Source organism: Mobula birostris, chromosome 23 (genome assembly GCF_030028105.1).
Source record: "Mobula birostris isolate sMobBir1 chromosome 23, sMobBir1.hap1, whole genome shotgun sequence".
NCBI classification, from domain to species: Eukaryota; Metazoa; Chordata; class Chondrichthyes; order Myliobatiformes; family Myliobatidae; genus Mobula; species Mobula birostris.
The window spans coordinates 308305-320394 of NC_092392.1; the positions used below are offsets into that span (position 1 = coordinate 308305).

General features: G+C 42.9%; 1 protein-coding gene across 11 annotated transcripts in view; it reads left to right on the forward strand.

The window, feature by feature from the left end:
* The window catches only part of fbxo18 (F-box DNA helicase 1), a 148673-nt gene that overhangs the window by 49465 nt on the left and 87118 nt on the right, over nt 1–12090 (forward strand). For all 11 annotated transcript variants that reach the window (XR_011882983.1, XR_011882984.1, XM_072241784.1 and 8 more), the window contains exons 10-11: nt 4167–4386; nt 5842–5920. Coding sequence is in view for 9 of the 11 variants with exons in the window: in XM_072241784.1 (XP_072097885.1) it covers nt 4167–4386; nt 5842–5920 (299 nt within the window). In the remaining 2 variants the exon portion in view is untranslated. The remainder of the gene's footprint in view (nt 1–4166; nt 4387–5841; nt 5921–12090) is intronic.

A 12090-nucleotide genomic window follows, 5' to 3' on the forward strand; every position in this document is an offset into this window, starting at 1 on the left:
CCAAGGCAAAAAGGTTATTGGATTAGCCCCAGCAGGTAAACTAATCTTCCTCTTGTTTGTAGCCCTAACAAGTGAATGTTCACTGCCATTTCCCTATAATAGCACCAGTGGCACACTAATTAAAAGTCACATGTACATTGAAGCATACAGTGAAATGTTGATTTTCACCAAAGACCACAGTCCAAGCATGCACTGGGGGCAGCCCACAAGTGTTGTCATGCTTCTAGCACCAACATAACATGCCCACAACTTAATTGTATCTTTTTAGGAATATAGGAGGAAACCAGCATGGTCAGTCACGGGGGTGGTGGGGGGGAGGGATGTGGGGAGAGACACAGGGAGAAAACACTCTTTGAAGACAGTGGCAGGAATTGGTGATTGATGACTAACAGACCCCAATCAGTTAAGTTAGGCAACCCCTCCTCCTCCACTGTCCCCTGAACACCGGCGTGCCTCAAGGCTGTGTGCTGAGCCCTCTTCTGTACTCCTTTTTCACCTATGACTGCGTTCCTGTACATGGTTCTAACTCCATAATCAAGTTCGCAGACAACACCACAGTGGTTGGCCTGATCAGAGGGGTTGACGAGACGGCCTACAGGGACGAGGTCCAGCACCTGGCTGCGTGGTGTGCCGACAACAACCTGGTCCTTAACACTCAGAAGACCAAGGAAATCATTGTGGACTTCAGGCATGCTAGGAGCCACACTCACGTCCCCATCTACATCAACGGAGCTGTATTGGAGCGTGTATCAAGCTTCAAATTCCTTGGTGTCCACATTTCCGAGGATCTCACCTGGTCCCTGAACTCCTCCATCCTGATCAAAAAGGTTCAACAGTGCCCTTATTTTCTGCGGAGCATCAAGAAAGCTCACCTCTGTCCCAGGATACTGACAGACTTTTACCGCTGTACCATTGAGAGCATACTCACCAACTGCATCTCGGTGTCGTATGGTAATTGTCCTGTATCAGATCGCAAAGCACTCCAGCGTGTGGTGAAAGCTGCCCAGCGGATTATTGGCAGCCTATTGCCCACCATTGAGAACATCTACCATAAACACTTCCTGGGCAGGGTGAAAAGCATTATCAAGGATGCATCACCCTAACCATGGACTTTTTACTCCCCTCCCATCCGGTAGGCGCTACAGGAGCCTCTGCTCCCGCACCAGCAGGCACAGGAAGAGCTTCTTCCCTGAGGCTGTGACCCTGCTGAACCTCACATCACAGCGCTAAGCAGTATTGCACCCATATTGTACTGTCTCAGTACTTTTATATTTGCGTGCTGTAGCACTTACTTTTTATTTGCAGTTATTTTGTAAGTAACACTATTCTTTACATTTCTAGTCAGATGCTAACTGCATTTCATTGGCTTTGTATCTGTACGCGGCACAATGACAATAAAGTTGAATCTCATCTAATCTAATCTAAGTGATCGCTGGCTCTGTAAAGTGTTACACTAATTGTTACGCTGCAATCATATCTATCTTTAATGCCATATTTCAGAAGTGGTCTGGTACAGGGGCAGGCTACTTGTCTTGAGGCAACAGGGATTGGCAGCATCAGCCATCCCCCACACTAGCCATTTTCTAGGTGGACACTACCTCATCGGACATCAGTAAGTCTGCAACCAGTTCACTGAACTGTGGTTGCTGCTGGTAACTGAGACCAAATTAATCTTTGTGATATAATGGAAGGGGTTGGTCAGGACACTTTGAATTCTCCTTGCTCTTTAGTTTCTCTGTTGGTTTGGCTTTTCACCACACCAATCAAACACCGATCGTCGATCGCTGGTGCTATAAAGTGATTGTTCTAACCACTGTGTTACCGTGACAACCTCACAATTCACTGTTTTTAAATTGCTATCTTGAGAACATGGAAATTGTCCATATCCTCGTCTTTCAATTCTGCTGATGTTTCAGTAGACAGAAGAAGATTTGTCCCTATGCTGGAGGTCACTTCGTCCTTTCCTCCCTTCCTCCATTGTGATGTACCTGAAGCTCATACAATCGAGAGCTGTTCTCTATAGTTGATTCAGTTGGAGATGTTGGTCCCTGAATTAATTCATTGAATGACACTAACTAAAAATGGAAATGGTGCTTGTGTGTTTATTGTGGGTTGACTATCACGTGTTCGTGTTGGGTAGAGATATAACCTTTCACTTCTTGTACTTACATTTGCCTCCAGAAGGAAAGGAAACGCTTGGCAGTGCTGAGGAATTTTAAACAGTTGCTGGAATGGTTTGTGAGTTTGTGTGTGTTCCAATGTCCTGAAAACACATGAAAATAGGGATAACTTGGCTGATTTGTCGGACTTTTCCTAAGGATGACACGGTAGCGTAGCACTTTATATTACCTGCAACCTGGGTTCAATTCCTGCCACTGTCTGCAATGAGTTTATACGTTCTCCCCGTGACTGCATGGGTTTCCTCTGAGTGCTGCGGTTTCCTTCCACAGTCCAAAGAGGTACTGGTTTGTAGGTTAATTGGTCATTGTAAATTGTCCTGTGATCAGGCGTTTCTGGGCGCCGAGGCTCAAAGGGCCAGAAGGGCCTATTCCATGCTGTAACTAATTTAAAGACTGAACGTTCAAGACATTAAAGCACAATGTTTCAAGTACAGCATTGATGAGCCTCATTTTGATAGGCAGTGGAGTAGAAATTTGTGAGCTGTTGTGTTAAATGTGCAGCAGTACACTTCTATGCTGCTTCTGTTTAAGCCAAGAGGAGGATGAATTTCAACCAGGGCATCTTTTGGATTGATGTTATGGTGACAAACTGAACTAACACAGAAACTAATGAAAAGAAGAGCAAGGAGAACTTGCAGTGTCCTAGCTAATCTCTTCCAATTTAGCGTGAAGAAAGATGAACTTGTTTTCATTTACGAGCAGCAGCTGTTGTTCAGTGAGGTGGTTGTACAAAATTTATTGATGTCTGATGTGGTGTCTAGCTGGAAGATGGCGAATGTGGGGAATGGCTGATGTTGGCAGCTCCCTGCTGGTTCAAAACTGATATCTTGCACATCATTACGCCTGTACTGAATTACTTACTACAGGTCGACCTTCACTAATCCAGCACCATTGGGACCTGAGGAGAGCCAGATTAGTGAAAATGCCGAATTACAGAAAGATCACATCAAGCATAATCAGTGCCAGATTATCGAAGGAACCAGATTACAGGTAGTCAGATTAGTGAAGGTGGACTGTAATGAAATGTGATATTAAAGATGGATATGACCACATTGCAATGCTTAGTACAGCCCTTCACAGCATCAATGATTGGGTTCAATTAATGCTGGGTCTGTAAGGAGTTTATAAGTTCTCTCTGTGACTGCATGGATTTCCTCTGGGTGCTCCAGTTTCTTTCCAAAGACGCAAGAGTCAGTGTTTGTAAGTTTTGGGCATGCTACATTGTGCCAGAAGCATGGTGACACCCGTGTGGTGCCCCAGCACACATTCAGACTCTCTGGGTTGTTGATACAAAACAACCCATTTAACTGTGTTTCGATGTTTCAATGTACAGTACGTGACAAATAAAACTAATCTTTAATCTTCCACAGCACAAGGTGAAAAACTCCCTGTTGTCTTTGCCATTTGCGCGATTTGTTCTTTTGTGAGTTGGGCGGTTCGATGTTTTTCTTTGAACAAGTCTCATGGTTTTCTTTGTTTCATGGGTGGCTGTGGGAAGACAAATCTCAGGGTTCTATACTGCTTACATACCTTATAATAAATGCACTTAGAATCTTTCAGTCTTTGTTCCTTTGCGATATGTGGGTTGCAGGAATTCACAACTTTTGCCACCATGTGGACCATGGGATTTCGTGGCCTGTTTGGGATATGGCATTCCTTGCCTTTTGCCTCTGGGCACTGCCGCTGGAATGGAAGGTGCATGTAACTGCCCCAAATTCCACAGTGGAATTTTTGAATGGGCTGTTGCTGAAACTCTATATTTGATGAATGGTTGCTGTGTTTTAGCTGCTGTGGGCTGACAGAGCTTTGAAGCCACCTCAAAAATATTACTACCTTCAGCAGGATTAGCAAAGAGAATGATTATTATCATTGGGTCATGTTTGAAATGAAATCTTGCCAACTAGGAAGGATGTTGTAACAGTTGCAACAGCAGATTACTGACGTGTGTGAGTTTTCTTAAGTTTTGACAAAAGCATTTTTTTCTAGATACCATCAGAAAAAGAAGCTTATGCATTGTGGTCTGAAGCCATTTGCTGTTTCAAGATTTGCTGAAGGACAGGGTAGCCTTTCTCGAGCAAGTTTTATCTGTCGGATCCTCAGCACTTTCTTCTCCTCAGCGGATGCCTCTATCACTGTAGCTCATGTACCGGGCGAATGCAAGAGCACGTATGGAAGTACCAGGTCAATGAAACATCACGAGAAATTAGTGAGTCTACCAACTGTAGATAGAATTATCCCTCAGGTACTGCAGTGGTTTCCAGGCCACTGAATCTTACTAGGTCAGGCTTGTTGAATCTGTTTCTGGTAGATCACCTTCAAAGGTATATATGGGAGTAACAAGAGATGGTTTAAAAAAAATGTGTTGCATACACAACTGAAAGTCATTCACTGGACAGCCCATTTCCCCCCTTGTTTTATATCCTTTCTTTATGGTTAATTTCCTCGCTCCTCTGTTGCTTAAGGACGCTCAAGTCAATTGTAATTTCAGCACCTGCTGAGAAGAGATAGCTCAGCACAGCCTAGGAATTGAAATTGAAATTACCCAGTGCAGAACAATGTCACCTCTCACGGTTCTAGATTTCAACACTGAGAACTCCAACCATTTTCATGCAGTGAGTTTTAAAAGAGGAAGTTTAGAGACACTTGTCATGTTACCTGTTTTTGATATCTCGGACAATTCCCAATCTGGTGACTCGAAGAAACAAATTAATTGCATCAAATGGCACCTTTCCATGGGTTCTGAGGTCCTGGGCGCAGCTGAGCTTTCCACAGTGGTGCAGCCTCAAAGCTCCAACCACTCGGGTTCCATTCTGATCTCTGGTGCTGTCTGTGTGGTGTTTTCATCTTCTCACTGTGCCCAGTTTCCCTCTTGCATTCCAGAGACGTGTTGCTAGATTCTTTACCTACTACACATCATGTCGCTGGTGTTTAGGGCAGCAGTGAATGTCCTCCCTCTCTGGTGATCTTCATTGTGTCAGTAACTTCCTCTTGGTTTTCACTACTGTCAATCATGCAAGTCCCGGGTGGAGACTCAGGAATACTGTCACGCACAGATGTGGAAGGACTCTTCATTGCTGTTTCTGTAACAGTTTTGTTTCACCAGTCAGGGTTGTTGGCCCTGAACTTGGGGGTAGGCTACTCTTAGTCTGGCCTCTACCCTTTGACCTGTTTAGCATGGGTGCATTAAAGCATAAAGCCCTGACTCCAGCCATTATAGCTCTCCGGGTTACTGAGGCACGCAAGCCTCCAAACCCTATGACAAGGTTGTGGTTCTCTTGGAGGTGATGTATTATTTGGCCCCTGTAAATTGCCCTTAATGTGTAGGTACTGGGGTGAAATTGAAAAGAATGTGAGGGGAATAAAATGAGATTAGTATAAATGGGTGCTTGATGGCCAGTGCACACCTGATGGGCTAAGGGCCTGTTTTTGTGCTGTGTGGCTTTATTTGACAGACCACTGTGTTACCACAAATTGGCTGCATACAGTCCATGAATCTTCATCCTAATCATCTTTATGTGGGTCTCTCTTGGTGTTTCATTCCATGTACATGTAAAAAAGCTAATATCTCTTTAATCTTTGAAGAAGCTGTATTACTATGCACTACTCTTCATTTCTTCATCACCATTTTTTAAATCTGGAATTAATTGTGGATTTATTTCAGGAGCTGGTTGGAGATGCAAAGAAGATTTGGAAAAAGATGGTGGACCTTCATGAAACCAACTACTTCATGACTCATGATGGTGAAGTTGATTGTGGTTGTCGGATGCATTAATTTTTCCAGAATTTAAGTAGCTTCTGATTCTTTTGCCTTGGAGAATATGTTGCTATGTTAGAGCATTCATAAAAAGAAAATGCTGGAAGTATTCTGAAGTTTAGGGGAAAAGAATGTGCAAGGAAACAGTTAACTGATCAAGTTGATGACCAGTCCTCGAAAGCTTGCAGTTATTTAGATGCTTGCCTAGAATTGTTTATTTTGGTGGTTTCTAGTTTGAAGTTATTGTTGGATCCAGCTGCTTCATTCTCAGTTTAGACTGTTTAACTGTTATTTTCTTTTTAGTTTAACATTTAATTGTCTGTTTATATTTAAGTATTTCTTGCATGCATGTAACAGTTTTATATGCTTCTTAGCGGTCGCAGTGGATAGATATAGTTGTTCAATGTGTCCCTAGTGGTTATATTGTTATAATTTCTAGAAAATTCTGAAAGCTTCTCTTGGTACTGCATTGTTTGAATAGGAGCTATCTATGAATTTGTGTAGAATATCCTTACTGGTATAACAATAGGGGACTGCAATGCCGCTCCATCTTAATTCTTAGTTCTGTTGTCTCTCTCTCTATGCTTAGCAGACCTCTATCACTGGTCATTTCAATTTTTCTTTGTTCTATTAGCTTTTAAAAAAACAGTTGTAAGCAATAAGTTTCCTAACTTCTGAAAGACTCTTGAATTAAAACATCAGTACCCAGTAACTGGTGCAGTTGGCAGGATGGTTGTGAGGTTTAAGCATTTGGAGCAACTGCAAAGTGGAATTTTTAGAGCACAGCAAAGTGGGTAAGAACTTGTCTGTTCCAATTGGTCTGAAAGGAAACTAATTAGGAATGAAGAATTGCTATGTTGCTATTTTGAAAGGAAGAACATCTGTGAAACTCAAGCTGGTAAAGTCACACGCAAGCTAGTAGCGTGCAGATTAAATATGCAAGCCATTAGAGTGTCAAAAAAAATTAAATCATACAAGCAGCAGAGCACAGATTTAAAAAAAAACTAAATGCATGAGCGGAGTGTGTGAGAAAACTTAAATACGTGCAATCTGGTGGAAAACGTAAAATTTCAGTTGCAATCTATTTATACATTGAGAGCTTGTCCAAAGTAATATAAAGTACATACTGTACAACTTAAGATCAAATCTAAACAATGGCCAAGGTCATGAAACCCAGTAAGAACCTTAGTGCATTTTACCTGCATAAAACACCTCAGTTTGATAAAACTAATGAAAAAGTCTGGATGAAATATACCAACAATGTTAAGTTTATTAAGATCCAGAAAATGTCTGAGGGAAAGGGAATGGCTGCTACTGATTTAGAGATAAGTCTGTAAGGTCAGTTTGATCGAATGTGCAGGCAAAGAGAGAGTTAATGAGGCAAGTATAGACATTTACCAATCAAAAGAAATGGAAAACTTGTGATAAGCTACAAAAACACCATGATAGAGACAGTAAAAAGTCTAAAAGCAAATGTTGTTTACTTGGATTTTCAGAAGGCCTTTGGTAAGGTGCCACACATTAGGCTGCTTAACAAGAAAAGAGCCCATGATATGATAGGAAAGATAGTAGCATGGACAAAGCATTCACTGATTGGCAGGAGGGAAAGAGTACGAATAAAGGGAGTCTATTCTGGTTGGCGGCCGATGACTAGTGGTGTTCCGCTGGGGTCAGTGTTGGGACTAATTCTTTTCATGTTATATGTCAATGATCTGAATGGTGGAATTGATGGCTTTGCAGCCAAGTTTGCAGATAATACAAAGATGGGTAGAGAGAAAGATAGTGTTGAAGAAGCAGAGAATCTGCAGAAGGAGTTAGACAGATTGGGAGAATGGGCAAAGAAATGACAGATGGAACATAATGCAGGGAGATGTATGGTCATGAACTTTGGTAGAGGAATAAAGGTGTAGACTACTTTCTAAACAGGAATAAAATTCAAAAATTAGAAGTGCAAAGGGACTTGGGAGGCCTCGTGAAGGATTCTGTAAAGGTTAATTTGCAGGTTGAGTTGGTGGTAAGGAGGGCGTACAATGTTACCATTCATTTCGGGAGGATTAGAACAGCGGTCCCCAACCACCGGGCCGTGGACTGGTACCGGGCCGCAAAGCGTGTGCTACCTGGCCGCGAGGAAACGATACGAGTCAGCTGCACCTTTCCTCATTTCCTGTCACGCACTGTTGAACTTGAACATAAGGTTGTCAACTGCCCCGTATTTGCCGGAACATCCTGTATATTGGGCTAAATTGGTTTGTCCCATATGGGACCGCCATTGTCCCATATTTCCCCCGCTAAGGTAGAGCGTTCCTATGAAACCGTTCGTGCCGAAATGGCATAAAGCGAAGAAGGAATTACCATTAACTTAATGGGAAAAATTTTTGAGCGTTCCCAGACCCAAAAAATAACCTACCAAATCATACCAAATAACCCATAAAACCTAAAATAATACCAACATAAAGTAAAAGCAGGAATGATACGATAAATACACAGCCTATATAAAGTAGAAATAATGTATGTGCAGTGTAGTCAGGAAGATTAAGGCAAAACTGACTTGTGGGAGAAAAATCGGCACGTACGCGCATGCGTACGTCACATACGCGCATGTCACGCATGCGCACACAGGTCCCCGCGCAAGGCTTCATGGTCATGGTAGTCTTTCCCGGGGTAAACACAAGTGTCCCGGGATTTGACTGCTACTTTTGTCCTTTATTTGGGAGTGAGAAAGTTGGCAACCCTAACTGTAAAAGACATGTTGAGGTGAGTTTAACCCCACTTGAACACTGGGGTGGGGGTGGGGGGGTCGGTCAGTCCACAAGAATATTGTCACTATTAAACTGGTCCACAGTGCAAAAAAGGTTGGGGACCCCTGGACTGGAATATAAGGGCAAGCATGCCATGCTGAGGCTTTATAAGGATTGGTCAGACCGCAGTTGCAATATTGTGAGCAGTTTTGGGCCCCTTTTTTAAGAAAAGATGAAGTAGCATTGGAGTGTGTCCAGAGGAGGTTAACAAGAGTGATTCCAGGAATAGAAACCACAGAAAAACTACAGCACAGAAACAGGCCTTTTGGCCCTTCTTGGCTGTGCCGAACCATTTTCTGCCTAGTCCCACTGACCTGCTCATGGACCATATCCCTCCATACACCTTCCATCCATGTATCTGTCCAATTTATTCTTAAATGTTAAAAAAGAACCCGCATTTACCACCTCGTCTGGCAGCTCATTCCATACTCCCACCACTCTCTGTGCGAAGAAGCACCCCCTAATGTTCCCTTTAAACTTGTCCCCCCTCACCCTTAACCCTTGTCCTCTGGTTTTTTTCTCCCCTTGCCTCAGTGGAAAAAGCCTGCTTGCATTCACTCTATCTATACCCATCATAATTTTATATACCTCTATCAAATCTCCCCTCACTCTTCTACGCTCCAGGGAATAGAGTCCTAACCTATTCAACCTTTCTCTGTAACTGAGTTTCTCAAGTCCCGGCAACATCCTTATAAACCTTCTCTGCACTCTTTCAACCTTATTTATATCCTTCCTGTAATTTGGTGACCAAAACAGAACACAATACTCCAGATTCGGCCTCACCAATGCCCTATACAACCTCATCATAACATTCCGGCTCTTATACTCAATACTTTGACTAATAAAGGCCAATGTACCAAAAGCTCTCTTTACGACCCTATCTACCTGTGACACCACTTTTAGGGAATTTTGTATCTGTATTCCCAGATTCCTCTGTTCTACTGCACTCCTCAGTGCCTTACCATTAATCCTGTATGTTCTACCTTGATTTGTCCTTCCAACGTGCAATACCTCACACTTGTCTGTATTAAACTCCATCTGCCATTTTTCAGCCCATTTTCCCAGCTGGTCCAAGTCCCTCTGCAGGCTCTGAAAACCTTCCTCACTGTCTACTGCACCTCCAGTCTTTGTATCATCAGCAAATTTGCTGATCCAATTTCCCACATTATCATCCAGATCATTGATATAGATGACAAATAACAATGGACCCAGCACTGATCCCTGTGGCTCACCACTAGTCACAGGCCTCCACTCGGAGAAGCAATTCTCTACTACTACTCTTTGGCTTCTTCCATTGAGCCAATGTCTAATCCTATTTACCACCTCTCCATGTATACCTACCGACTGAATTTTCCTAACTAACCTCTCATGCGGGACCTTGTCAAAGGCCTTACTGAAGTCTGTGTAGACAATATCCACTGCCTTCCCTTCACCCACTTTCCTGGTAACCTCCTCAAAAAACTCCAATAGATTGGTCAAACATGACCTACCATGCACAAAGCCATGTTGACTCTCCCTAATAAGTCCCTGTCTATCCAAATGCTTGTAGATTCTGTCTCTTAGTACACCCTCCAATAGCTTACCTACTACCAATGTTAAACTTACCGGCCTATAATTTCCGGGATTACGTTTCGATCCTTTTTTAAACTACGGAACAACATGAGCCACTCTCCAATCCTCCGGCACCCCACCTGTAGACAGCGACATTTTAAATATTTCTGCCAGTGCCCCTGCAATTTCGACACTAGTCTCCTTTAAGGTCCGAGGGAACACCTTGTCAGGTCCCGGGGATTTATCCACTTTAATTTTCCTCAAGACAGCAAGCACCTCCTCCTTTTCAATCTGTATAGTTTCCATGATCTCACTACTTGTTTCCCTTAATTCCATAGACTTCATACCAGTTTCCTTAGTAAATACAGACGCAAAAAACCTATTTAAGATCTCCCCCATTTCCTTTGGTTCCGCACATAGCCGACCACTCTGATCTTCAAGGGGACCAATTTTATCCCTTACAATCCCTTTGCTCTTAATATACCTGTAAAAGCTCTTTGGATTATCCTTCACTTTGACTGCCAAGGCAACCTCATGTCTTCTTTTAGCCCTCCTGATTTCTTTCTTAAGTATTTTCTTGCACTTCTTATACTCCTCAAGCACCTTATTTACTCCCTGCTTCCTATACATGTCATACAACTCCCTCTTCTTCTTTATCAGAGTTGCAATATTCCTTGAGAACCAAGGTTCCTTATTCCTATTCACTTTGCCTTTAATCCTGACAGGAACATACAAATTCTGCACTCTCAAAATTTCTCCTTTGAAGGCTTCCCACCTACTGATCACATCTTTGCCAGAGAACAACCTGTCCCAATCCACTCTTTTTAGATCCTTTCTCATTTCTTCAAATTTGGCTTTCTTCCAGTTCAGAACCTCAGCCCTAGGACCAGATCTATCCTTGTCCATGATCAAGTTGAAACTAATGGTGTTATGATCACTGGAACCAAAGTGCTCCCCTACACAGACTTCCGTCACTTGTCCTAACTCGTTTCCTAACAGGAGATCCAATATTGCATCCCCTCTAGTTGGTCCCTCTATATATTGATTTAGAAAACTTTCCTGAACACATTTTACAAACTCTAAACCATCTAGACCCCTAACAGTATGGGAGTCCCAATCAATATATGGAAAATTAAAATCCCCTACCAGCACAACTTTATGTTTCCTGCAGTTGCCTGCTATCTCTCTGCAGATTTGCTCTTCCAATTCTCGTTGACTATTGGGTGGTCTATAATACAATCCCACTAATGTGGCCATACCTTTCCTGTTTCTCAGCTCCACCCATAAGGACTCAGTAGACAAACCCTCTAATCTGTCCTGCCTGAGCACTGCTGTAATATTTTCCCTAACAAGCAATGCTACTCCCCCACCTTTCATTTCTCTGCCTCGATCACATCTGAAACATCGGAACCCTGGAATATTAAGCTGCCAGTCCTGCCCCTCCTGTAGCCAAGTTTCACTAATTGCTATAACTTCATAATTTCACGTGTCAATCCACACCCTCAACTCATCCGCCTTCCCCGCAATACTCCTAGCATTGAAGTATGTACACCTCAGAAGATTTTTACCACCACTCACAACCTTTCTATTAGCGGATTTGCTTGAACTTTCAACATCATTTATTTTCACCCCAGCCACACTGTCAGCTCTGGCACTCTGGTTCCCATCCCCCTGCAAATTTAGTTTAAAGCCTCCCCAATAGCACTAACAAACCTCCCTGAAAGGATATTGGTCCCCCTGTAGTTCAAGTGTAACCCGTCTCTCTTGTACAGGTCCCACCTGCCCCAGAAGAGGTCCCAATGATCCT